The sequence below is a fragment of the Prinia subflava genome, chromosome 4 (genome assembly GCF_021018805.1).
Source record: "Prinia subflava isolate CZ2003 ecotype Zambia chromosome 4, Cam_Psub_1.2, whole genome shotgun sequence".
In the NCBI taxonomy this organism is placed as follows: domain Eukaryota; kingdom Metazoa; phylum Chordata; class Aves; order Passeriformes; family Cisticolidae; genus Prinia; species Prinia subflava.
This window is the reverse complement of record NC_086250.1, coordinates 51,925,007-51,946,064: the sequence shown is the minus strand read 5'-3', so window position 1 is coordinate 51,946,064 and position 21,058 is coordinate 51,925,007. Positions and strand designations below refer to the sequence as shown.

Here is a 21,058-nt window from a genome sequence, read left to right as displayed (position 1 = left end):
TTAGAATTTTCTCAATCTTTCTCCCATTTTCACTTCCAGTTCAGTAGATAAATAAATTATGATGGAATACAAATTCATAATCACTTAAATGCATTGCATGTAAAGTTTTTTTTCATTTATTTTTTGAGTTTAGAATAAAAACAGGTAGAATGACCTTGCATGGAATGAGATATCAAGGTTATGTTTTTCTGATTATCACTTCATTTTGCATACTGCAAAAATAATATTATCAACAGCATTACTTGTTATTGGGACAGATGCGAATGACCTACCAGTCATTGTTACCTTGGCTTTTTTCTGTAAGTAAAGCAACTTTCTTTGCTTTTTGACTCTTCAGCTTCTTTGCATACTTTACGAAACATTACATACAAACAGCAAACTCATTAGAATTTATAAGTATTTCAGGAAGAAGTCTGAAGTTTTAAAATAAGTAAGTAGAGAAATCACATTTTAAAATATTCAAGTACAAAGACATGATGGAAAGCAATGCAGAGTTAAGGAAAAAAATGCTAAGATTTTCAAAATTAGGTTACATATTCATTAACTTGAATGATAATATTTTTAAATGGAGAAATAGCTAAATATCAGTCTTTATATAAAATCTCTTCTTCAAATGAGCTAATAATGGAGGCAGTCATTTAAGTTGTTTATTGACACAGGAAAAGTAAAAGGTTTTATCTTTGTCCCATTCTCCTATACTCTTCTTTTTGCAGGAATGAAAATTCATTCATTGAAGTTACCTTCAAGCAGATATTTTCAAGCAATTGCCTTTCATGGGATATTAATAAAATAATTTTGACCTTCTCTTAGCCAAAAAAGAAAAACAAAATTGTTTTTCATATTGGACAGGCTTTCATACTGAGAAAATAAAAAATAATTACAAAAGTATGTGGGTATAATACAAAGGAAAAGAGAAATATTTTCAGTGACAAGTTCAATAAGCAGTCTCTTCTTTTGAGAAATGGAAGAATACAAACTTGGGAATTTTTTTGGTATACTATAACTGTATTCTGAAAACTTAAAATATTTTCTTTCATGAAGAACAGTCTTACCATTTATGCTCACAGTCAAGTTAGAAGGAGATTTATTGACAGACCTAGTGGGAGAACCCTTCCAGTGTGGCACATGATCCATCTTCTACTCTCTGGTATAAACTTGAGCCTCTTTTGGAGATGCCATCAGATTTTGTTCTTTTTCTTTCTGGTAGCCTGGCTCAGTTTCTGCAAGGATCTTGTAAGATGCCAGATTGCACAGGTGGCAGATTCCACGTTCCGTTATCACTTCTGTAGTGATAACAGAAACTAGCAGTGAAACACTTTTCATACTGTTTCTAAATATGGTCAGATTTGCATCAAGCACGTTGCTGTAATTGACCTGTAAGCACTGGAGAGTGCATTTTTGGTTGTGTTTTGTTTTGGGGTTTTGTTTTGGTTTTTTTGTTTTTGTTTTTGTTTTTTTTTTTTTTTTTGGTGGTGTTTGGGGGTTTTTTGTTTGTTTGTTTGTTTGTTTGTTTTAATTGGAATCCTAATTTTCATGAATGCTTTGATTTAAGAAGCATTGCATTTAATTGAGGAGCATTGAAAAGGAGGTGGTGTTACATATTTGGCATGATGCACTCAGAACAGCAGTCAGTGAAAAAAACACTGAAAAACCTTAGTTTAATGTAATGAATAATTTGCCAGACTAAGTGTATGTTTGTTAGCTGGAGATCTGATTTAATTAAAGAGCCAGTTTTTGCCAGTTTGCATGGCTAATCATTTTAAGATTTCTTTTAGTCAAGAGTGATTCAGGTGTCCTTAAACCTTAGCTATATACTAAATGCACTAGGGTCGTTCCAACATGTCACATGTCAGTGTTTAGCCCTGGGGACAGAGAGAGCCCTCCACAGCAACTCTGTCTTTGTCCTTTTTTGGCAATTATTCAGGTAAGATGGCAAGATGTGGCTGATCTTTTCCAGATGTGTCATTCTTTTTTCCTCTTAACCAGATGTGCAGATCCATGCATTGAGCTGAAGCCCCAGTTCACCTCTTCTCCCCTCCACGGCTGTTAAAAAGTAAACAGGTGAAAAATGAGTTGGGGATTCTCATTCTTGTTGAGACCCAGCTGTTCTGTTGAGGTGAAGAGATGTATCCTTCCCCTTTACCTCCCTGATAGAAGTCAGATGTTTAGTCCTGACTATTCTGTAGATATGAAAATATCAGAAGTTCACTAATTGGCTTAGTGTTTCACTGATTTTAAGATGAAAAAATAATTTCTCTTGTTTTTTAGCTACATGGCTTGCTGTTAAGTTAAAATATAGTGCGTTTCTCACAGTTGGATTTATTTTTGTTCTCTATCCAAGTTGGATAATGGAGATGAGCAAGCAGCCCAGATAAGACGTGAACTAGATGGACGACTACAACTGGCAGAACAAATGGCAAGGGTAAGTGATTGCTTTCTTGTACCGAAACCATTTCTTCATATGAAATTGAGTAGGATGATCCATAATGTGTGTTTCCTGATTCTGATTCTAAAATTAGGCAGAAGACAGTTTGAAAACAATTTGGCAGGTGCATTTCTATCTGCTCTGAATAATGTCTGACAGCTGGAGTAGGCAAAAAGCAAAACCTGGTTTTGGAAAGGCATACCTTGTGTGATCTGACATTTCCTTCAACAGCAAGTCCACTTTTTCCTCTTTTTTTTTTTTACATTGGATAGAAAAAGCATCTTAGCAAGAGGAAAGATCTTTTAAAACAGTCTGTTTCATCTGTCTTCTGTGTGGGCATATTATTATTTGAATGTTCCTCACAGGATATACTGCAGTTTGACAAACATGACTAAGGGTTTGGGGTTTTCTGCTAGACAACCCTGAGCCTTGACCTGTGTTTTTAGTATCTAACTACAAATTACTTGTTTTTATTTTTAGGGTTTTTTCATATGTAATTTACTGACTCTGTCATGCTGTGATGAGCCAGTCCACATGACTTGCTGCAGGAATTTTTGGTCACAGTCAACTTGCTTGGTCTTTGTTATTGAAACAAAATCAATTGTAAAGGTTTTAATATAAAGCATTTTATGATAGGCCTTATAACACATAACGATAAAAATTGTCTGGTTTAGGAGCAAGGTGCCTGTCTTTGCAGGCAATATATTTGGATTATGTTTGTTTCTCATTTATATATAAAACATATATTTTAGAATAATTCGCATTTTTATTTAGTCTTGAATGACGCTCTCCTAAGCATCCAGTATTCAATATTTGGAGAAACTGTGCATAAAATTGGCTCTGTATGAGTTCACATATGCACAATACGTGTGCATATGTTTCTTCTTTGTGTTTATTGTTATAAACACAATATTTAAATAATATTGTCTAACTTCTACAGAGGAGAAGATTGATTTTTACATTATCTCTAATGTTTAAGAGAGAGATTATTATTTTAAACAAACCAGTACATAGTAAGTAAACATTAATTTCAAAATGAATGACCCATTATTAAAAAGAAAGGTAAACGATAGGAATTTCTTGCCATGGTTGTAGTTTATTAGCTTCATATTACAAGCATGGATGTGACTGACCTATTTTTGGTAGCATGGGAAATAGATGAAGTAACAAAACTACGAGAGGGAAGATCATTTTATAATGTCAGTTTATAAAATAGTTAAGGTAACGTTAAAGGTATATTTTTAATTACTATGCTTAAAACACTTGTAAACAGAAGTATCTAGTGTATGGTTCTTCAACTTGGGTTTATGGTTAAATGATTTGGGAAGATGTGCAAGGTACCATTTTTACTTTATTTCTTCTTTCCAAAATTAACTGTACCTTATTTATGGGTCAGGATTACCCTTTCCATTACTTTTTTTAAGACATAAAAATAGATCGACACTGAAATTATTACTTATGTTTTTATTTATTGTTTCTTAACTGAAAGCAAGTCAGTAAATTAACATGATATATAATGTGGGAAACATTTCTTCTGCTCTAACTTTTAAAATATATTTTCCAAGGAAAGAAAATTCCCAAAATTTGTAACAAGGGAAATGGAGAACATGTACATAGAAGAGTTGCGGTCTTCAGTGAATTTGCTGATGGCAAATTTGGAAAGTCTGCCAGTGTCTAAAGGTGGGCCAGAATTCAAACTGCAGAAGTTAAAGCGATCACAGAATTCTGCATTCTTGGACATAGGAGATGAAAATGAAGTTCAGCTGTCAAAGTCTGATGTGGTTCTCTCCTTCACATTAGAGGTAATCACAAATTTCACAGAAAACTTGTTGAGGGTTTAAATTGCTAGAATATCTGCCTTGATACTCTTTTGTTATTAGACTTTTCTTGGTAATTTTAAAATGTTATGATAAAGAAGTAAATTATGCTTTGTATCTTTGGTAATTAGGATTTAGAATACAGCTGTATGATGCATTTTCCTCTTGCAGCAGCAGTTGCATTTGGGCCCACACAGTAGTGTGGGAAGTTGAATCTCCCACACAAATGTAACTTCAAATGAATTTTTAAATAGCTAACTATAATTTTAAATGGCATAATGAAACATGGTTATTATCAGGAATGCATTCATAGAATTTTATAAACACAGAATTTTCTCACTAGAAGCATTTAGGGAAAACACAGGGATTTTTCTTTACTGGTGATCATAGCAGTTTTTTATAAATTTCTGCATTTTCCTCAAGAATCTATCTTATGTTTTCTGAGATTGTGCAGAAAGTCTGGCCTGTACGGATGCAGTCATAGTCTGTATAGATCTCAACTTACTTCAAGAGAAAGCCACAAATACATTTGGTTATTTAAAAAATTCTGATGACAGAATAGAATCATAGGATGGTTTGGGTTGAAAGGGACCTAAAAGATTATCTAGTTCCAACACCCCTGCCATGGTCACCGTCCACTAGACATGATAGATTAAAGCCCACTCCAGCCTGGCCTCATAACTCAGGTCCAATTCTGCAAATGTGCATACCAAGAAATGCTTATCTCGCTTTCTGTAATAGCAGAATCAAAATATTACCACAGTGTGCATTGTGTATGATTGGTCAGAAGGTGCCACACTTGTTAAGCACTTGAAGTGGCTTTAGTTTGTTTAAGACCACAGGTAATGTTACACCATAAATATTTCAATTGTTAAAGAGTTCAAAAGAAATGAAAAATTGTTTATCTATTAAATATGTTTTTTCTCAAGTGAAATGAGCATTTGGTTGAAAAGTCAAATATTTTTTCCCATGTCATCATTAAAGATACAGAGTAAAAAACATCAACTATGGACAATGAAGAAATTTCAATTCTTTGTATAAAAGGGAAATTATTTATCCCACTATATGCAATTTTAATATTGCTAACTAATAATGTAAAAGTCCAGCAATCAGCTTTCAAAGAGTAGTAATATCCATTGTTCTGTATGCCAAAATGTTTTAGTTCATCAAGCATGTAAAGCTGGAGTGCAGTCCTTAGTGTTGAAGTATGTGAGAAGATGAAGTATTTATAACTCCTGTGCTGAATCCTGTGTGCCTCTGTCATGTGTCTCATGTCTGCCTCAAGGGGAATACCAAGCCTGGAATGGTCCATAAATAGTATTTACAAGAGTAGTTCTGAATAATCTAAAAAGTACCAAAAAAAGTTTGGCTATAGTATTTCTGGTCTTCAAGAAATTGTGCTTGGTGATAAATGTAAGAGGAAGAAAATACTTCTCTGTCCCTCTAGAGAGAACTATTATGTACTGGAAATGAGATGATATTTAGGGGAAAAGCATAGTAAAAGTTTGAAATAATCATGAAATGAAAAATAACAGGATATATAATTTCTGGTAAATTTATAGCAGCTTCCTTTGTTTATAGCCCCTCTTCTCCTCCACCAGATATGTAGACTATTAGGTCTGGTGAAGTAAGGTTTTTGTTCCTTTTTCCACATCAGCAATTAAGAGACTTGCTGCAAGATAACTAATCTACAGTTCATGCTGTGCAAGGCAAAAAATTAAAGTACTACACTGCATGTGATAGTTTTTAGTAGGGCAGATTTTCCTTTTTGACATGATAGTAACCATGTAAATTGACTCTCTTGCCAAACAGTATGTGCATATTTTGCTCTTGGTTAGCAAAATCTCAGAAGATATAAAGGCAAAAGGAAACTGTTGAATTGATATTAATGAAGACTGAAATATGGAAGATGTGATCTTTTTTCTATGCAAATGTCCAAATGAGAAATGCTGATTGCATTTTGTAGAAGACAGAGTACTTCCTTTTTTGAAAATGTGAGGTCGAATGTACACATTTTCACATGTCTTGAATAACACATAAACATATCTATGTCACCTCTTTTGTGGGGTCTCAGTTGTAGGGTAACCAGTAGAATCCCCGTTGAGCCTGCTGAACTAGCATGTGAATGAATAGGAAATCTACATCATGTAGGACAGAGTGGAAGATCCCCAAAATTTCTAGATAGGGGGTAAAGTGGCCAGGGTTCTTGCTGTCAGTGTGCATTGTTATTGTAAGTAGCAGAATTTCCTAGTAGCATAAACAGTGTTCTAGTGGGAGTGAACCTTTACTGAGTAAGGTCAGAGACATTCCTGAGCATCACTGCAAGCAACAGCCACTGTTTTTACAAGTTGAATATTTCCTTACATATCCTATTCATAGAAATTTAGAAGAAAAATTAAAAACCATAGTAGTAGGAGAAGACTTATTTATATTCTTCAGCTGTTAGACAGTTTTAAAAATAGGCAAACATTTAGGAAGCTGCTTATCAGCTAATGAGCTAATACATCCACTAGTGACAGTTTCCTTTGGAAGGAACGAAATGCAACTTTTTTCCAGTGCTGGAATCCAGAATTGTTACCAAAGAAAAATGTACTGTGCAGTTAAGTTGGAAACTCAGGAAATTAAAGAAATATCAACATAAAAATGAGTAAACATGAAGTCATATTCAGCAAGGACATATATTTGGTATGTGGAAAGACCATATAGGCAGAATTACTTAAAAGGCTCTTTGGTGCTAACTACTTGAATTCCTGAACAATGGATGGAAAAGAGGGATGACTTGAGCATTCTCCTTGAATTGCTGTTATTATTTATAAACCATAATAGGCAGTATTGATAATTTATGGGTAATATAAAAATGTTCTACATGATCAATAGCTGTTATCTGACTGTAATATTTACAAACTAGCAATTTTGCAAGACATAACTGTTACTAACATTCTGGGAGTTTCAAAGTACAAAGGATTTTATAGCTGGGGGTGAAGTCTGGCTTAATTTACGGAACAAAGTGGCACACGTACAAAGAAGTTTAATAGCAGTATACTGTAGTAGTTACTTGCTGACCTAAGAAATCCATTGCCTCTAATGAGACCAAAAGTAGTTATTACTTCAAGCACCTTTCAAACAAATTAAACAAATATTACTTTACATGTAAGGTTCAGTTGAGGGCAGCTTTTCTTGATAGAGTACATTTTTCCCAGTTTCTTTGCATGGGCCCAAATGGAACTGGCAAGAATAACAGCTTTCCCAAAGAAAGCAAGGGAACCTGACTGTCTTCTCAAGTCTTCTGAATTAGAAACATCTGAAATGCAAAAATTCCAATAAGTTCACACTGTGACAAGATTTGTAAAAGGCAGAGAGCATTTAAAGTAGAGCTGCATTTGGCTTTCCTGAGCTAGTGAAGAGTTGTCTAGAGGAGGTGAAAATCTATAGGATCTGGCAAGCTCATAATTTCCCTGGTGAGGAAAACTTGCAGGGTACAGCTGGTAGTGGTTGCTTTTTCTCTTTCTCTTCTCCCTCTCCTGCATATGCATACTGAACCTGACTGCAAGTACTGCTCTAGGAGAAGGAAAGGATATGCATAGTGCGGGAAAAAATTACAGGAGTCCATATCAGTGCTCCGACCTCCCTCTTGCTCAGCACAACACCAAATCCCTTCTGAGGTTCAAGGGTTGCAACCTCCAGAGACACAGCATCACAATTTACCTTTCTAGATATGATCAACGTACTTACCTGTTTACCATCAGACTTAGTAAGCTATTTGTTCTATGATCATTCACTTAGATGACTGATTAAAAGACACAGTTTCTCAAGTATAAAGATTTAGAATTATGTTCAGACATCAGTCTCAAATTGTACTATTGGCATTTAAATTATGATTGGTGTGAGTTTTTGGTCACTGTCCAAGTATAACCAAAGGAAAAAATTTTAATTCTGTTTAGATGTTGAAAGGGGAAAAAGAAGATAAAATTAAAACTGTCCTCTGCCATAAGATTTGAGTGAGTGGACTTTGGAATTTGGGGGATTTTTCCTTTTTTTTTTTTTTTTTTTTTTTTTTTTAAATCTTCACAGAGCTTAGTACTGCAGTAATTGTGCTGTGTAATCTTTTCTAAAGGATAAACTGTTTGCTTTTTTCTCCTCAGATTGTTATAATGGAGGTACAAGGTTTAAAATCAGTTGCTCCCAATCGGATTGTCTACTGCACCATGGAAGTGGAAGGAGGTGAAAAGCTTCAGACAGACCAAGCAGAAGCTTCCAGGCCACAGTAAGCCATTCTGCTCTTGCTTGGGAGAACTTGTCTGATTTTCTTTACAGTTTCTACAATTAGCTTAGTGTTATGTGAATTTTTTCCTGAGTATTTATCTCAAATTCTTTCTGAGAAGTTAAAATAATACTTCACCGTAAATAATAGTTATTTAGGGTAAAGTAAGTATGAAGTGTGCATTCTGTCCTACTGAAAGCCATTGCATATACGGGTGAGGAAAAGAACTAGAGACTGCATCCTCCAAAAATACAAACGTCTTGATAGATGTTAGCCTGAGGTGATTTTAGGTATTCTAGGTTAATGTGCAGGTGGCCTTGTGGAGTGTGACTTGTACAATTGGAGGGAAATCAATACTCAGTAATCAATCTTGACAAAGCTTGCTCACCTGCTGAGCCTATTTCATTTTAAATTATAGGATCCACTTCTTTCAATTAATTTTTGATGGAAGCAGTCAGCAAACTGACTTGGAGGGGGATAACATCATGCCGTCTGTAGTTGAAGCAGTTAGTGTAGCAGAGTAAGAAATTAAATTGGTTGATTTGTTTGACCTACACGCTGTCTTCAGACACTTTTCACTCTGCTAAAATGTCATTTGGAATCTTTTGTAGATAACTTTCCAGACAGTATGTTGGGCTTTTACTGGCACCATAGTGTGCCATGTGAAAGACAATTTTAAAATTTCCGTCGTTACAATATGTGATAAAACATCTTCTGTGGAATTGGGATGGTAGTTTCTATTCCATTCAGACCACAAAGACAGAATTTTTTTAGGCAAAATCAGAAGCATAGTTTTACCTGTCTCTTCTATGGTTGGGAGTAGAAGATCTGATTTGGTGGACTTTCTTCTAGCTGTGGCAAATTTTCTTGGCAAATAAGCCAGCAGCATATTCAAACAGCTTTGCAGAACACTAAGTATGTGGGACAAGATGTAAAATTCATTTGTCACAGTCCCTGGCTGTGTTCCTTCTCCAGGGTATTGGAATGATTATTCTTATCATTTCCATGTACTACGCGAGCGCCTTCTAAAATGAACGATAATAAAAAACACACACATAGAGGTACATAGTGAAGCAAGGTTGTAAGTGGTTATTCAACATCACCTGCTTATTTTTTGACCTTTTGGGGTGTTCTCTGGTGGTTCAGGGTCCCATGAGACTCACTAGGCTTTTTCATGGAAGGCGTATCTCCAAACTGTCCTTTGTCTTACAATCGCTCTCATATTGTTCCTTGCAACATGTTCCTACAGCTTTTGCCTGCTGACACAGCCAAGGTTCTTGTTTCTTCTGATGGTGTATTGCTCTTTTTCCTTGCCCTTGAACTTGCTTGGGTCTGTTTTAAAGTCTTGGTTAACCTCTGATGTCATTGGTATAAGTCTTTAAATCACCTAGAATACACAAGTTTTTTGAATTTTGGACATGTTTCTCTCCCTTTCAGTAAACAGTCTGTGTATGTTAAGGGTTTTGTTTTCTCAGGCTATTTCCAGATATGGTGAAAAAAACATGATAAGGATGGTTCACAATTAGTTCATTACTTAATTATTTCATACTGTAGGTTAAGGTAAAGGTTGTAAAATCAATCAGAAGTATATAGATGCAATAAGTAAAAATTACCAAGTGATTAATTGATTTTCCTGCTTGTAAAAGTGGAAGCTTTGTGAAAAGGAAGTTCCAGAAAAGATGGAGTCAATACAAGAACAACTGAAGTGTTTCTAGGAAAAGGTGTAATGTTAGGACAGGCTCCAAGCTTGTAAATTGATTTAATGAACTTCTGGCTCAAAAGGTATGAGCTGATGGAATATGGGAGAAAGACAGATTATGGGTTAGTCCCTCTAATTGATGTTGTACAAACCACAGTCATATGGATTTGTTTGGAAAAAAATTACGCATCTTTAGAAGGTGAATTTTTGAGAAATGCCCTGACCTGTAGTCTAAAAGCACATGAATGGGAGTTACTTGTGCTGTTGACCTGTTGTCCTGTAAAACAGTGTAACTTAGAGTCAGGGATTATAAAGCTCTGGAAAGTATCTAGTTTTTGTGCTCCTCTGAGTTGTGCTCTTTTCCATTTCTGGCAAGAGTGATTAGGAGACATTGGCATGCAGTATGATTATGAGTATTTATTGACATAGCTCTTGAGCACAGATAGAGACCTCGTTTGAGGCAATGGGGGAGGATATTAAATTAGACAAGCATGAAATTAGCAAATTACGAGCAAACAGTAAGAAGATGGAGGAAGGCTGCCTATGGAAAGGGACATGCTTTCTTCCATAGTTTAGTTTTTCTGTTAGAGCCAAATCAGGTTTTCTTGGCAGTAGCAATATTGCTTTTATTGATTGGTTGTGGAGCCAACTAAGAGGGCTTAGCAGAGTTTAATCAGAAATTACACTGGTGGAAGAATGCTAGTGGGCAAGCACAGCCAGACCATCTCTTTCCTGATACTGAAAAAACAGCTGTCAGATGCCTGAGGCTACTGCCTGCCTGCTTTGCCTGCTGCTGGCATTGGCTTCTAATTGGTATAATTTTTGGTACTATCTTTCTGATGAAGGAATAGTATCAGTGAGGCTGGAGGAGATCATAACTTCAGATTTTATGTAGGATGTGCAGCTAGAAAAGGGTACCAAAGCTCTCATACTAAGCATAGAATGAGACAGTGATGAAAAGTGAATGATTACCACCATCCTGCTGTGGGAGACTGCTGGCAGGAGCTTCAAATCATGTGCTTGTCACACACATTTTTCTGCAGTCAGTTTATAATTTTGAACTGGTAGCTACATTTGTGAAAAAAAAAAGTATAAAGAATTATTTATGCCTATTTTTTTCATCTCTGAAGCATTGATGTTTGTAGTGCAATGCTGCTACTCAGAAAATTCAAAAGCTTTGACAGTGAAAAGGGGAAAATAAAATACTCAGTTGCAAAATGCCACTGCAAGGCAGTGTGGTCTTAGAGGAGAGATCAATGGAAACATTAGTCAAGTGCACACTTAATTCACAATTTATCCACTATTCCAAAATGCTGAATGTTTTCTCAAATATTTTTATACATGTATATAAGTATTCCTCTAAATCCCTGAGTGCCTCCTTAAGAGTAATACGAAAACTAGAAACAATATTCACTCCTAAAGGGAAGATGCCTGATGAAAGTCCCTGGAAGGAGAGAGGAGTTTTCATCAGTAATAAATATTTTCTGGTTTGTTAATGCATTTAACCGCTGCTTTCTCTCTCTTTGAATAATAACTTTGTGAATTTACATGTAAGTGCTTCATTTTTTTCTTTAGCAAGCTAAATAGTCATGCTTATAAGTGTCTTACTGAGTAACTAATGGTCATTCTAAAATGTAAATGCTATAGAATAATGTAGTTTTACTGAGCTTATGTCTTCGACAGTTTTACAAACAGATCAGTTACACAGCTTCACATGCAAACCCTATAAAATTTTTATAACTGCCTGTGAAATATTTCTTCATTCCTTCCAACTGTTTCCTGCCTTTTAGCCCTGCTGAAAATCCCTCCAACATAGCCTGTGACCTTTTCTACCAGAGATCAGTTAGCAGAGCCCTCAGAGGGCCCTTTTATTTGTGTGAAGCTTTGCATAACTTTGTTGCTGTGCTGCCACAGGGGGTCATCTTCAGAAATCCAGTGCTAATTTCATTTTTCAAACATTACTGAAGTGGCTTCATTTTTAGTCTTCTGGAGTCTAGTATCCATATTTGTTTCTTATCCTTGGTTTTTACTCATTCTGAATATTAAATAATGTGATTTCTTAAAAGTGTCATGTTTTAGGTATGTAAAATCATGCATAAAAATTAAAAAATGGGAACATACTATCATTTAGTACTACACATGACATTTTCTTGTCACATACTTAAACAACAGGAAAAGATCATATCTTGCTTATGAGAAACCTTTCATAGAGACAGGACATTCTTCATGTGAACAAGACAAGATGATCTTATTTTATTACCAGTGATTGTAGAATCTTATTACAAGGGTTATTATATGTTAGAAGAATGTGAAGAATGTATGATTAAATCAGACTAGAGAAGGCAGGGAACCTTGGTCAGTACTGCAAAAATAAAATAAATGCTGCTCACATTATTTTCATGCCATATTCTACCATCATTAATTCCATAAAGTATTTGAAATATGAGAACTTGTGCATACATTAACTAAAGATTGCATAGAGAAACTTCCATAGAGCAGTTAAAAAAAAAAAAAAAAGGAGAAAAAGGCCTAATTTCTAAAATTTAAAACTTTCTTAAATGACATGTGCGCTCATACAATAAATAGTACTTTTTAATATGATGTTTTGAGGATGTGCCTAAGACAAGATTTCAGAAGGGAAAAAGGATAAATAACATTTATGATATTTTACAATCATGTTCCAAACATCAGAAAGTTTCCTATCTTCATCATAGTCCCTGCAACTGTATTTTTTTTTTTTGATGAAGGGAAACAAGGGGCATTAATGCTTACAGCTGTCACATAAGTTGTGATTGACAACACAGATATACAGTGTGCAAGAAAAGAGAAAGCACACCTACTCCTCTTTTCCCACGTGCTACTGCTCTCTGTCTGATACATCTGCATAAATGAAGTTTTTTTCATTCAGTAATACTTAAATTGTACTGTTCATTTTCTGCAGTCATTCCTCATATTGTTTTCATGTGTGGGAATTCATGTTCCTGCTTTTGCACAAAAGAAAAGGCAGAATGAAAAAGTTGTATTTGCCTCATATTGGTTTGATTCTTATATAGAAAATGAGAGACTATACATAGGAGGAAAGGCGGGACAGAAACACAAGTTTTGGCTGATCAGAGAGACAGCAATCAAACTCTTCTGTTGGTGGCAAGCTGGCTAACTCTTCTTACAGTGTGGGGGTTTTTCTGTTCTTTGGGTGCCTTTTTTATTGAAATGAGTATATTTGCACATGGGATTTTTTCATGGGCCTAGTAAGCCTGCATTTTTATACTGCCTGCTAAGTGTGCTTAGCTTGCTGTTCATATGCTTCCTATTGTATCTTCTGAAGATAAAGGCTCTTTAGGATTTAGGTTCTTGATCAGGTTTTTTTACTTTCTCCTGTTCTTTAGACTGTTTTTCACCTTTGAAAGATTTTTACTTGCAGCTAGGTGCTGCAAAATCCAGGGTTGATCTCACAGATCAACTACAAAGTAGTTCATTCTACTTTTGGCATACAATTATTTTCTTCAAATTGTAAATACATTTTAGGCAACATTTTAAAAAGCGAGGTTGTATGTTAGATAACCTCTGTGTACTTTTAGTAAGATCATTTCAGAGGCTAAAGTTTGAGAGACATAATTATGCTGATGTATACAATGCTGAAAACTTGGTGAAGATGAGTGTGACCCTTATAAAGTATTTTGGAATTTTAGAGGGACAAGTGGGGTTCATGACAGAACAAACAAAGTGTGTCTGCTTTCATAAACTAGGCTTGAATGAGTTGTGTAATGATTGTTATAATTTTCTCTAAGATTGACCTTTATATCTCTGAAGGATAAATTCCATCATTGTGTTCATCTTGTCATATGTCAGTACGTGTTTCTTTTTGAGCAATTCATAAAACAGGGTGGAAGAAACAATCTTTCAGAAAACTGGGTGCATTGATTAAATACTGTATATGTTTGTTATCCAGCTGTTAAGAAGAAAAAAAGAAATTACCAGTAGGAAATTTTCTAATGTTTCCTTGGTTCTGCAGAGGAAATGATGGAGAAGAAAAAGAATACAGACATTTATCCCAGTGTGTCTTCTGGATTAATGATGGCAAAGTTTCACAAAAGAAATACAGATTCAGCTGAAAATACACTTGACAGTTTTATTCACTTGGTGCTTTGGTTCTATGATCTGTCATTGATTACTATTTTATACTGTAGAAGAAAAGTTTCCTGTCTCTTATTGCAGAGAAAAATGAATTATGTACAGACACTTAAAATTAAAAGACATTTGAAAATGCAGTGCATAATAACCTGAGCAACCTAATCTTAACTCTTCTTGGTCTGCACAGGGTTTAAACTAGGTGACCTTCAGAGGTTCCTTTCAGCCTAAATTTAATGATGATTCTATGATAACTCCCAAAATATTCTGTCTATCTAAGGGACTTGTGAAAGCCGTTCCTGTTAGAATGGAATAGTTTTCAGATAAAGAAGCATAGTGTGGAAGAAATTATGAGGAAAGGGTTTGCTATAGGTTGACTCAGTTTGGTTTTTAGTTAAGTGGAAACAGTTCCCTGTCAGGACCTTGGAACTCTTTTGAGACAGGCACCTATCAGAGTTCATTTTTAAATACTGAGATACTGTTGGACCATTGAGGAAGCTAGATGCAACTTTAAGGAATACCCATATAAAATTATCAGGGAGGGCAAGTCGGCCCTTTCCTCTTGGCCACTCAAACAGGTAACATCAGCAGGGCCGTTCTGATAGAACAGCCCAGGCCGGCCAGCCCTGCCGCTCCATTCCCTCGTGGGCGGTGTTGGCTCAGGGCAGCCGGCCCTGCAGGCTCAGGGCAGCCAGGCCTGCAGGATCAGGGCAGCCCAACCTCCAGGCTCAGGGCAGCCGGCCCTCCAGGCTCAGGGCAGCCAGGCCTGCAGGCTCAGGGCAGCCAGGCCTGCAGGCTCAGGGCAGCCAGGCCTGCAGGCTCAGGGCAGCCAGGCCTGCAGGCTCAGGGCAGCCAGGCCTGCAGGCTCAGGGCAGCCGGCCCTCCAGGCTCAGGGCAGCCAGGCCTGCAGGCTCAGGGCAGCCGGGCCTGCAGGATCAGGGCAGCCGGGCCTCCAGGCTCAGGGCAGCCAGGCCTGCAGGCTCAGGGCAGCCAGGCCTGCAGGCTCAGGGCAGCCGGGCCTCCAGGCTCAGGGCAGCCAGGCCTCCAGGCTCAGGGCAGCCAGCCCTCCAGGCTCAGGGCAGCCGGGCCTGCAGGCTCAGGGCAGCCAGCTCTCCAGGCTCAGGGCAGCCAGCCCTCCAGGCTCAGGGCAGCCGGGCATGCAGGATCAGGGCAGCCGGGCCCTGCTGCTCTCCTTGTCAGGCAGCAGAGCCAGCCGCAGGCCTGGAGCCAGCCGAGTGGAGTCGGGCCCCTGGTAACACCTCTGGGCCCGGCTGTGCCGAGCCCACCCCAGTTGTCATCGAAGGGTGGGCAGAGCCTCCTCTCTCCTCCAGTGACTCCCGGGCAGAGAGGAGAACGGGGGAGAAGCCCAGCCACTCTGAGGAAGGCCAGCGAGAGACTGCCTGGCAGACCACATGACCATTTACCTGGGCAGATTTAACCCTTCCTTAGTAACACGAAGCTTTCAAAACTTAACTCTTCCTTGAGAGAGAGGAGAGATAGGCAGAGAGAACATAGAAAAGACCCAGCATGAAGTCAGAGGGAGAGAGAGAGTGAAAATCTAATTGGAGGAAGGATGGAGGAGTTGCCTACTGGCTGGACTTCAATTAGAGCCATGGAACTGAACTTTATATGTAATTTATCCCTTCAAACCATGAGAAAGATATGCATTTGGGGAGATGATTGTTTATTTGTAGATTTTTGAGCAAATGTCTTGTGAGAGACTGAGTAGAATCTGTGATTCTTGTAGTCCCATGAGATGCTCGAACAGAGAGAGTTGAGAAGCCCTCTGTGCTAGTGAAGAAGTGAGAAGACATCCCTGTTCTCTGAGAAGAAGAATCCTTTGCCTCTGGAGTTGTGAATCTTTAAAAAGTGACACCCCAATATGCCTGTGTTCACATGACCCATGGGCAGCTTGGGAAACTGCTAATAGGAGGAAGGGTCGGAGTGGTCACTGAAGCAGGTTTTGCCCGGGGAGATGTTTCTGTGACAGATAAAACCCACAAGAAAACTGTTCCAAAATCAGTGGGATCCATGACTCTAAATAGAGACTCCTCTCCTAAAAAAGTAATGAAAGACTATTTTCCAAATGGCAAAACTGACTGAAAATCACAAGTTGTCCCTCTAGGTTGCTTGTGAGAAGGTGAACAGTTTGTGGGGAAAGGGAAAAGTTTTGAAAGTTTCATTTTTCATTCCTTTTTCTTCCTTTAGTCTGTCTATTAATAAATCTTTGTAACTTTTAAGTTGGGCCTGTTTTGCCTTTCTCCTCCCAGAGTCTATCTCACAAAAAAAAAAAAAAGAGAGTAAGCACAAAAAAAAATCACAGGGGTTAATTAAGGTCGGTTGTAATCCCTGCTCGATTTGGATAGTTAATAATAAGCATAATCATTATGTTACCAAGGCATATATTAGGATATATGCAACCAGCCGTTTCTACAGGTTAAAAGATCTTAAAGGTCCAAAAGCATTTTAAGGTTTGTGCAAAGTTGTTTATTGCACAAATGTATAGGTCTGAAGGCAAAAGAGTTCTGAATGAGCGGTCTTACAATGGTTATGAGCATAAAATCCCAGAAAGATGAAAAACTGGGGTAAACAGCAGTTTAACACAGAATTTAGCACAGAATCCCAGCCTCAGAACAAAGCAACCTCCCACTCCAGCTCCTGTCCCCAGGCAGCGTTCCCAGCAGCAGGGCCGCAGTGGCAGGCACAGGGTCCCAGGGTCCCAAGCCACAAGCAGAGTTCCCATGGCAAGCGTCACAAAGGCAGAGGGGGATCCCAGGGCCCTGATCCCAGTCGGCAAGGACTGCAATAGGCAGTACCTTATAAATCCCTTTTCGGCTCCCCGGCAGGGCTCTTCCCTCAGGCTGCAGATGGCGGAGGTTGGATCAATAGATCGGAACCTGATCAATCGATGCCTCCACTCCCAACCCAGGGGCTTTTTATCCATAAGTCATAAATACATATTCATACCTTTATCTGTAAGTTACCCAATCTAAGTGCAATTCTTAAAGTTTGTAAAACTACGAAAAACTACGAAAAGCAGTATCAAAAACTTACGTATATCACATAGCATGTCTATTAACGTAAAAAGCTCTATCTTACTAATGTAAAAACTCTATCTTATTGTGAGCAAAAACTCTATCTGATTGTGCATAAAAAACTTTATCTTACTTGTGTGGAAATGGTATCTAAAGTTACGAGCAGTACTCTACCATATTTTTGTTATGTCTAAAACTATATCACTAGGCGTGAAGCTCTGAACTTTACGGTAGCAGTTAGGCACTTAAAGTGTATTTTCTTAAAGTTAAAGCTTAAGTATCTACTTTATTTATGCATGGCTTAATATATTCTAATTTCTCTAAAAGCTTTAATTCAACCCCTGTACTTTTCTCTCTCTGTGGAGAATCCATGGAAACATGGGTTCCAACAGATATATAATATATATACCCTACATATAACACAGGGAGAGAATATTAACCCTCCTCATCTAGAGGCACTGCTGGAAAGAATAGCTGTCTTCTTTTAAAATGTATTGCTATGTTACATGTCACTTGCAAGACTGATACTCTATTTCACAGCCCATTTTGGAAATCTTTGGGTTTGAAGATGCATGTCCCACTTATGCCTTTCACTACAACAATCAGAGCTTGGAGGAAGCCTGTTTACACACTGCCTAATGCACAAGTTGTATCTGTTTCCATTCTCATTCCTACCTGATCCACAGCAAATGCAACTAATATCTTGCAGACAGATACAAGCTTTCTATAACGTTGTGCTAAAGCATATGCAGATGTGTGATCCAGCTTAAGACTGGAAGGCCTTTGGCTATGAGTAGCATGGTGAAGCCAAGGCTAATTAAATCTTGCTTATAAGTGAAATGGTTTTGATCAGGGTAAGCCTTATTCTAATGTATGTACCTGGACTCTGGCTGGGTCAAACTGAAGGTAAAGCAGCCTGTAAAGTATTATCTAGAGGGATGTGTCCTTTCAAAGAAAAAGGCGGGGTTGAGAAGGATTACTTTAAAATTTACCTCCCATCTCCTGGTATACTTCAGTAGAGTGAAATTGAAATTTGTGTTTCAGAGTGGTCTGCTCCTGTCTTATCTTGGAAAAGTTTAACTATTGTTTGTGGGCAATAGTTGACATGAAAATAATTCCTTTCTTCTTAATTTTTGATATGACCTAAATGTCTTATTTTACATTTTAAAAATATCCCATTGTATCCCATCCCATTTGAAGAGACCTTTCAAAAATTTGCATGTATGTCTTGTAAGCACCATGACACAGATACATTCAAATTAATTGCTAAACATTTTACTGGATATACTGTTTGAATGGAACATATTTTGCAGCCTAATTTAGTTTAGGGTTGGTTTGGGTAAAGAGAAATCTTGAGAAAAAAGATTTGAAAGAAAGAAGTTTCTTCAGGCCAAGAATACTTTATACATCTCAAATGCTTATGACATTCAGAAAATGTTTTTCACCCCACTATGGGCAGACTCTTCTTTGCTGCGTTAGTATCTGCATTGATCCTCACAGATGTCAAGAGGTCCAGTACTTTTAGAATATAGAATAGTCCACTGAACAGATGAAGAAAATATATTTATAAATCCTGAAATTTCCCAATAACTCTACATCATTTAAGGTGTGAGTCTACAGGTTAATGTGCCTATTTGAAAGCAATACCAGTGGATTAAGAGTAGGAGGACAGCAAAAACAAAGGCAGAGCAGTGTGAACAGCTGCTATGAGCAGTACAAGTCAGAAGGAGCAGTAGAAGGGCTTTCAGAATAAAACACACCAATTGGTCTTATGGTGTGGAAGAACTGGAATACTGACATTTTCTGATTTGATTCCTAGCTCTTTTCTGATATACTCTACAGGCTCAAGTAGGTCAGCCTAGTTTGTGATTTGTTTTCCCACATCTTTAGAATGACATGACTGCATCTACCTGCTTCATCAAAGTACAAAGAGTTTATCAATGTCTGTACAACACATTGAAGGTCTAAAGTGTCACAGAAATAAAGTGACATGAAGTAAATAGGAGTTGCAACTTTTAACAGTGTTGTGATGGATTCATAATTATCTCTTTCAAGGAAAAAGTGAAATAAATATGCACATAGAAATTTCTCTTGCCCTTGTGCCCATCACGAGTCTCTAGGTGGGTTTGAACTATGGTGGGAAACAGGAGGTAATGCCTCTCATGAACTGTTCACTAATGTGTACCAGTGGTTGCCAGTGCTTGGTAGTGTGTCAGTCTAGATACAAATCCATGAAAATTTTCACCTTGGCTTGTCTTGGTTGCCTGTATTGAAAGTGAGATGGGAAAGCAAGACTAATAATTTATTCATACTGTTTTATGTTTGTAATGACAATACTTGTCATAATAGCATTCTGTACTGTTAGAGTACACTTTTCTTCTTTTCAGTGTAGGAAGCTTAAATGAGTGTTTTTACTTAGTTGCTTATTATTCACTGAACCCCTCTTCTGGTTTTCCTTTCTGGTTTCTATTAGATAATTTTCTGTTTGAAAGAAAAACTAGTCACGGTTTTGTTGTGATTTTGTTACAAGTAATTTTTTCATATATTATTAATTTTTATGCTTAAAATAAATACATGATTGTGCATAGATCATTATTAACTCTCAGATAAACAGTAATTTTAAGCCCTGTTAATTCCTTTATTTAAAACAGTTGTTACTCTACCAAAAGTAAATCCTGAAAAAAAAATCTGCATATTAACAGATTATTCTTTTTTCCGTTCATATTAGTCTAATTGTATAAAGGAGCTTCACAATATAGCATATCCATCAAAACACTGTATCCTTGCTGTGGCTGAAATAAGAATTTGGAGCTTTCTGTTCCTTGAGAAAAAAGTTTCAAGAAGGAATTCCCAGTGTTTTGTAACAATCACCCTAAACCACTTAATTTTGCTGCTGAATCCACAGAAAAAAGAAAAAAAATTACTCAAACATTTACTTTTTTTTGAGTGACTATGTAGCTAGTGACTCAACAATGCATTGAGAAATTAAATGATGGGCTGCTTAGTGTGTGCAGCTGCAGGAGCTGAACACAAATTTTCTGGAAAGGAAGTGCTGAAGAGATGGTTTGTTAATCTGCATTTCAAGCCATTAGTGTGCTGGGTTGAAAGTTCCCATATAGACAGAAATAAATGATAAATGGTAAAAGACAGTAGTGTAGACTCCACTTAGGTGGAATCAAAGGTTACCTTTAAAAGTAATTGTGTGACTTTCCATGCTTATACCAAGACTTACCTTTTTGCTGTGCTTTCCCTTCCTCCTGTCATTCACCTCTGTAGAAAAATTTATTTTTCTCCAATCTCCATTTTGTAGCTTTAGGAACACTTTGATGGGAGCCTCAGGGTTAAAACCATGACCATTGCCATGCTCCTTCAATAGCTGACAGCTCATAAGATAATACTTAAATAGAGAAAGTATTTATGCAAAGTATCGGTGTTTCTTCCATAGGGATTGTAAAACAATGAACCTTTAGTTTTCCTCAAGATTTGCACTTAAAATAGTAACACAGGGAAGAACAGAGTCACAGAAGATTAGATAAGATCAGTAATGAAAGGCCAAGATGCGTGGCTACCTCATGGTTCAGTCTGTCTGAGCATGGGGCTTGTCTGTGCTTCTACTGTGAAAGGATGTTATGATTTGTTTAGAACTTCCCTTATACCTTGCTTTTCAGCTTCAGTTTAATGTGCTTGCTCTGA

General features: G+C 37.3%; 1 protein-coding gene across 3 annotated transcripts in view; it reads left to right on the top strand.

The window, feature by feature from the left end:
• CADPS2 (calcium dependent secretion activator 2) overlaps nucleotides 1–21,058 on the top strand; it is a 288,930-nt gene that overhangs the window by 115,287 nt on the left and 152,585 nt on the right. For all 3 annotated transcript variants that reach the window (XR_010080295.1, XM_063396763.1, XM_063396762.1), the window contains exons 4-6: nucleotides 2,342–2,422; nucleotides 3,991–4,227; nucleotides 8,385–8,506. Coding sequence is in view for 2 of the 3 variants with exons in the window: in XM_063396763.1 (XP_063252833.1) it covers nucleotides 2,342–2,422; nucleotides 3,991–4,227; nucleotides 8,385–8,506 (440 nt within the window). In the remaining variant the exon portion in view is untranslated. The remainder of the gene's footprint in view (nucleotides 1–2,341; nucleotides 2,423–3,990; nucleotides 4,228–8,384; nucleotides 8,507–21,058) is intronic.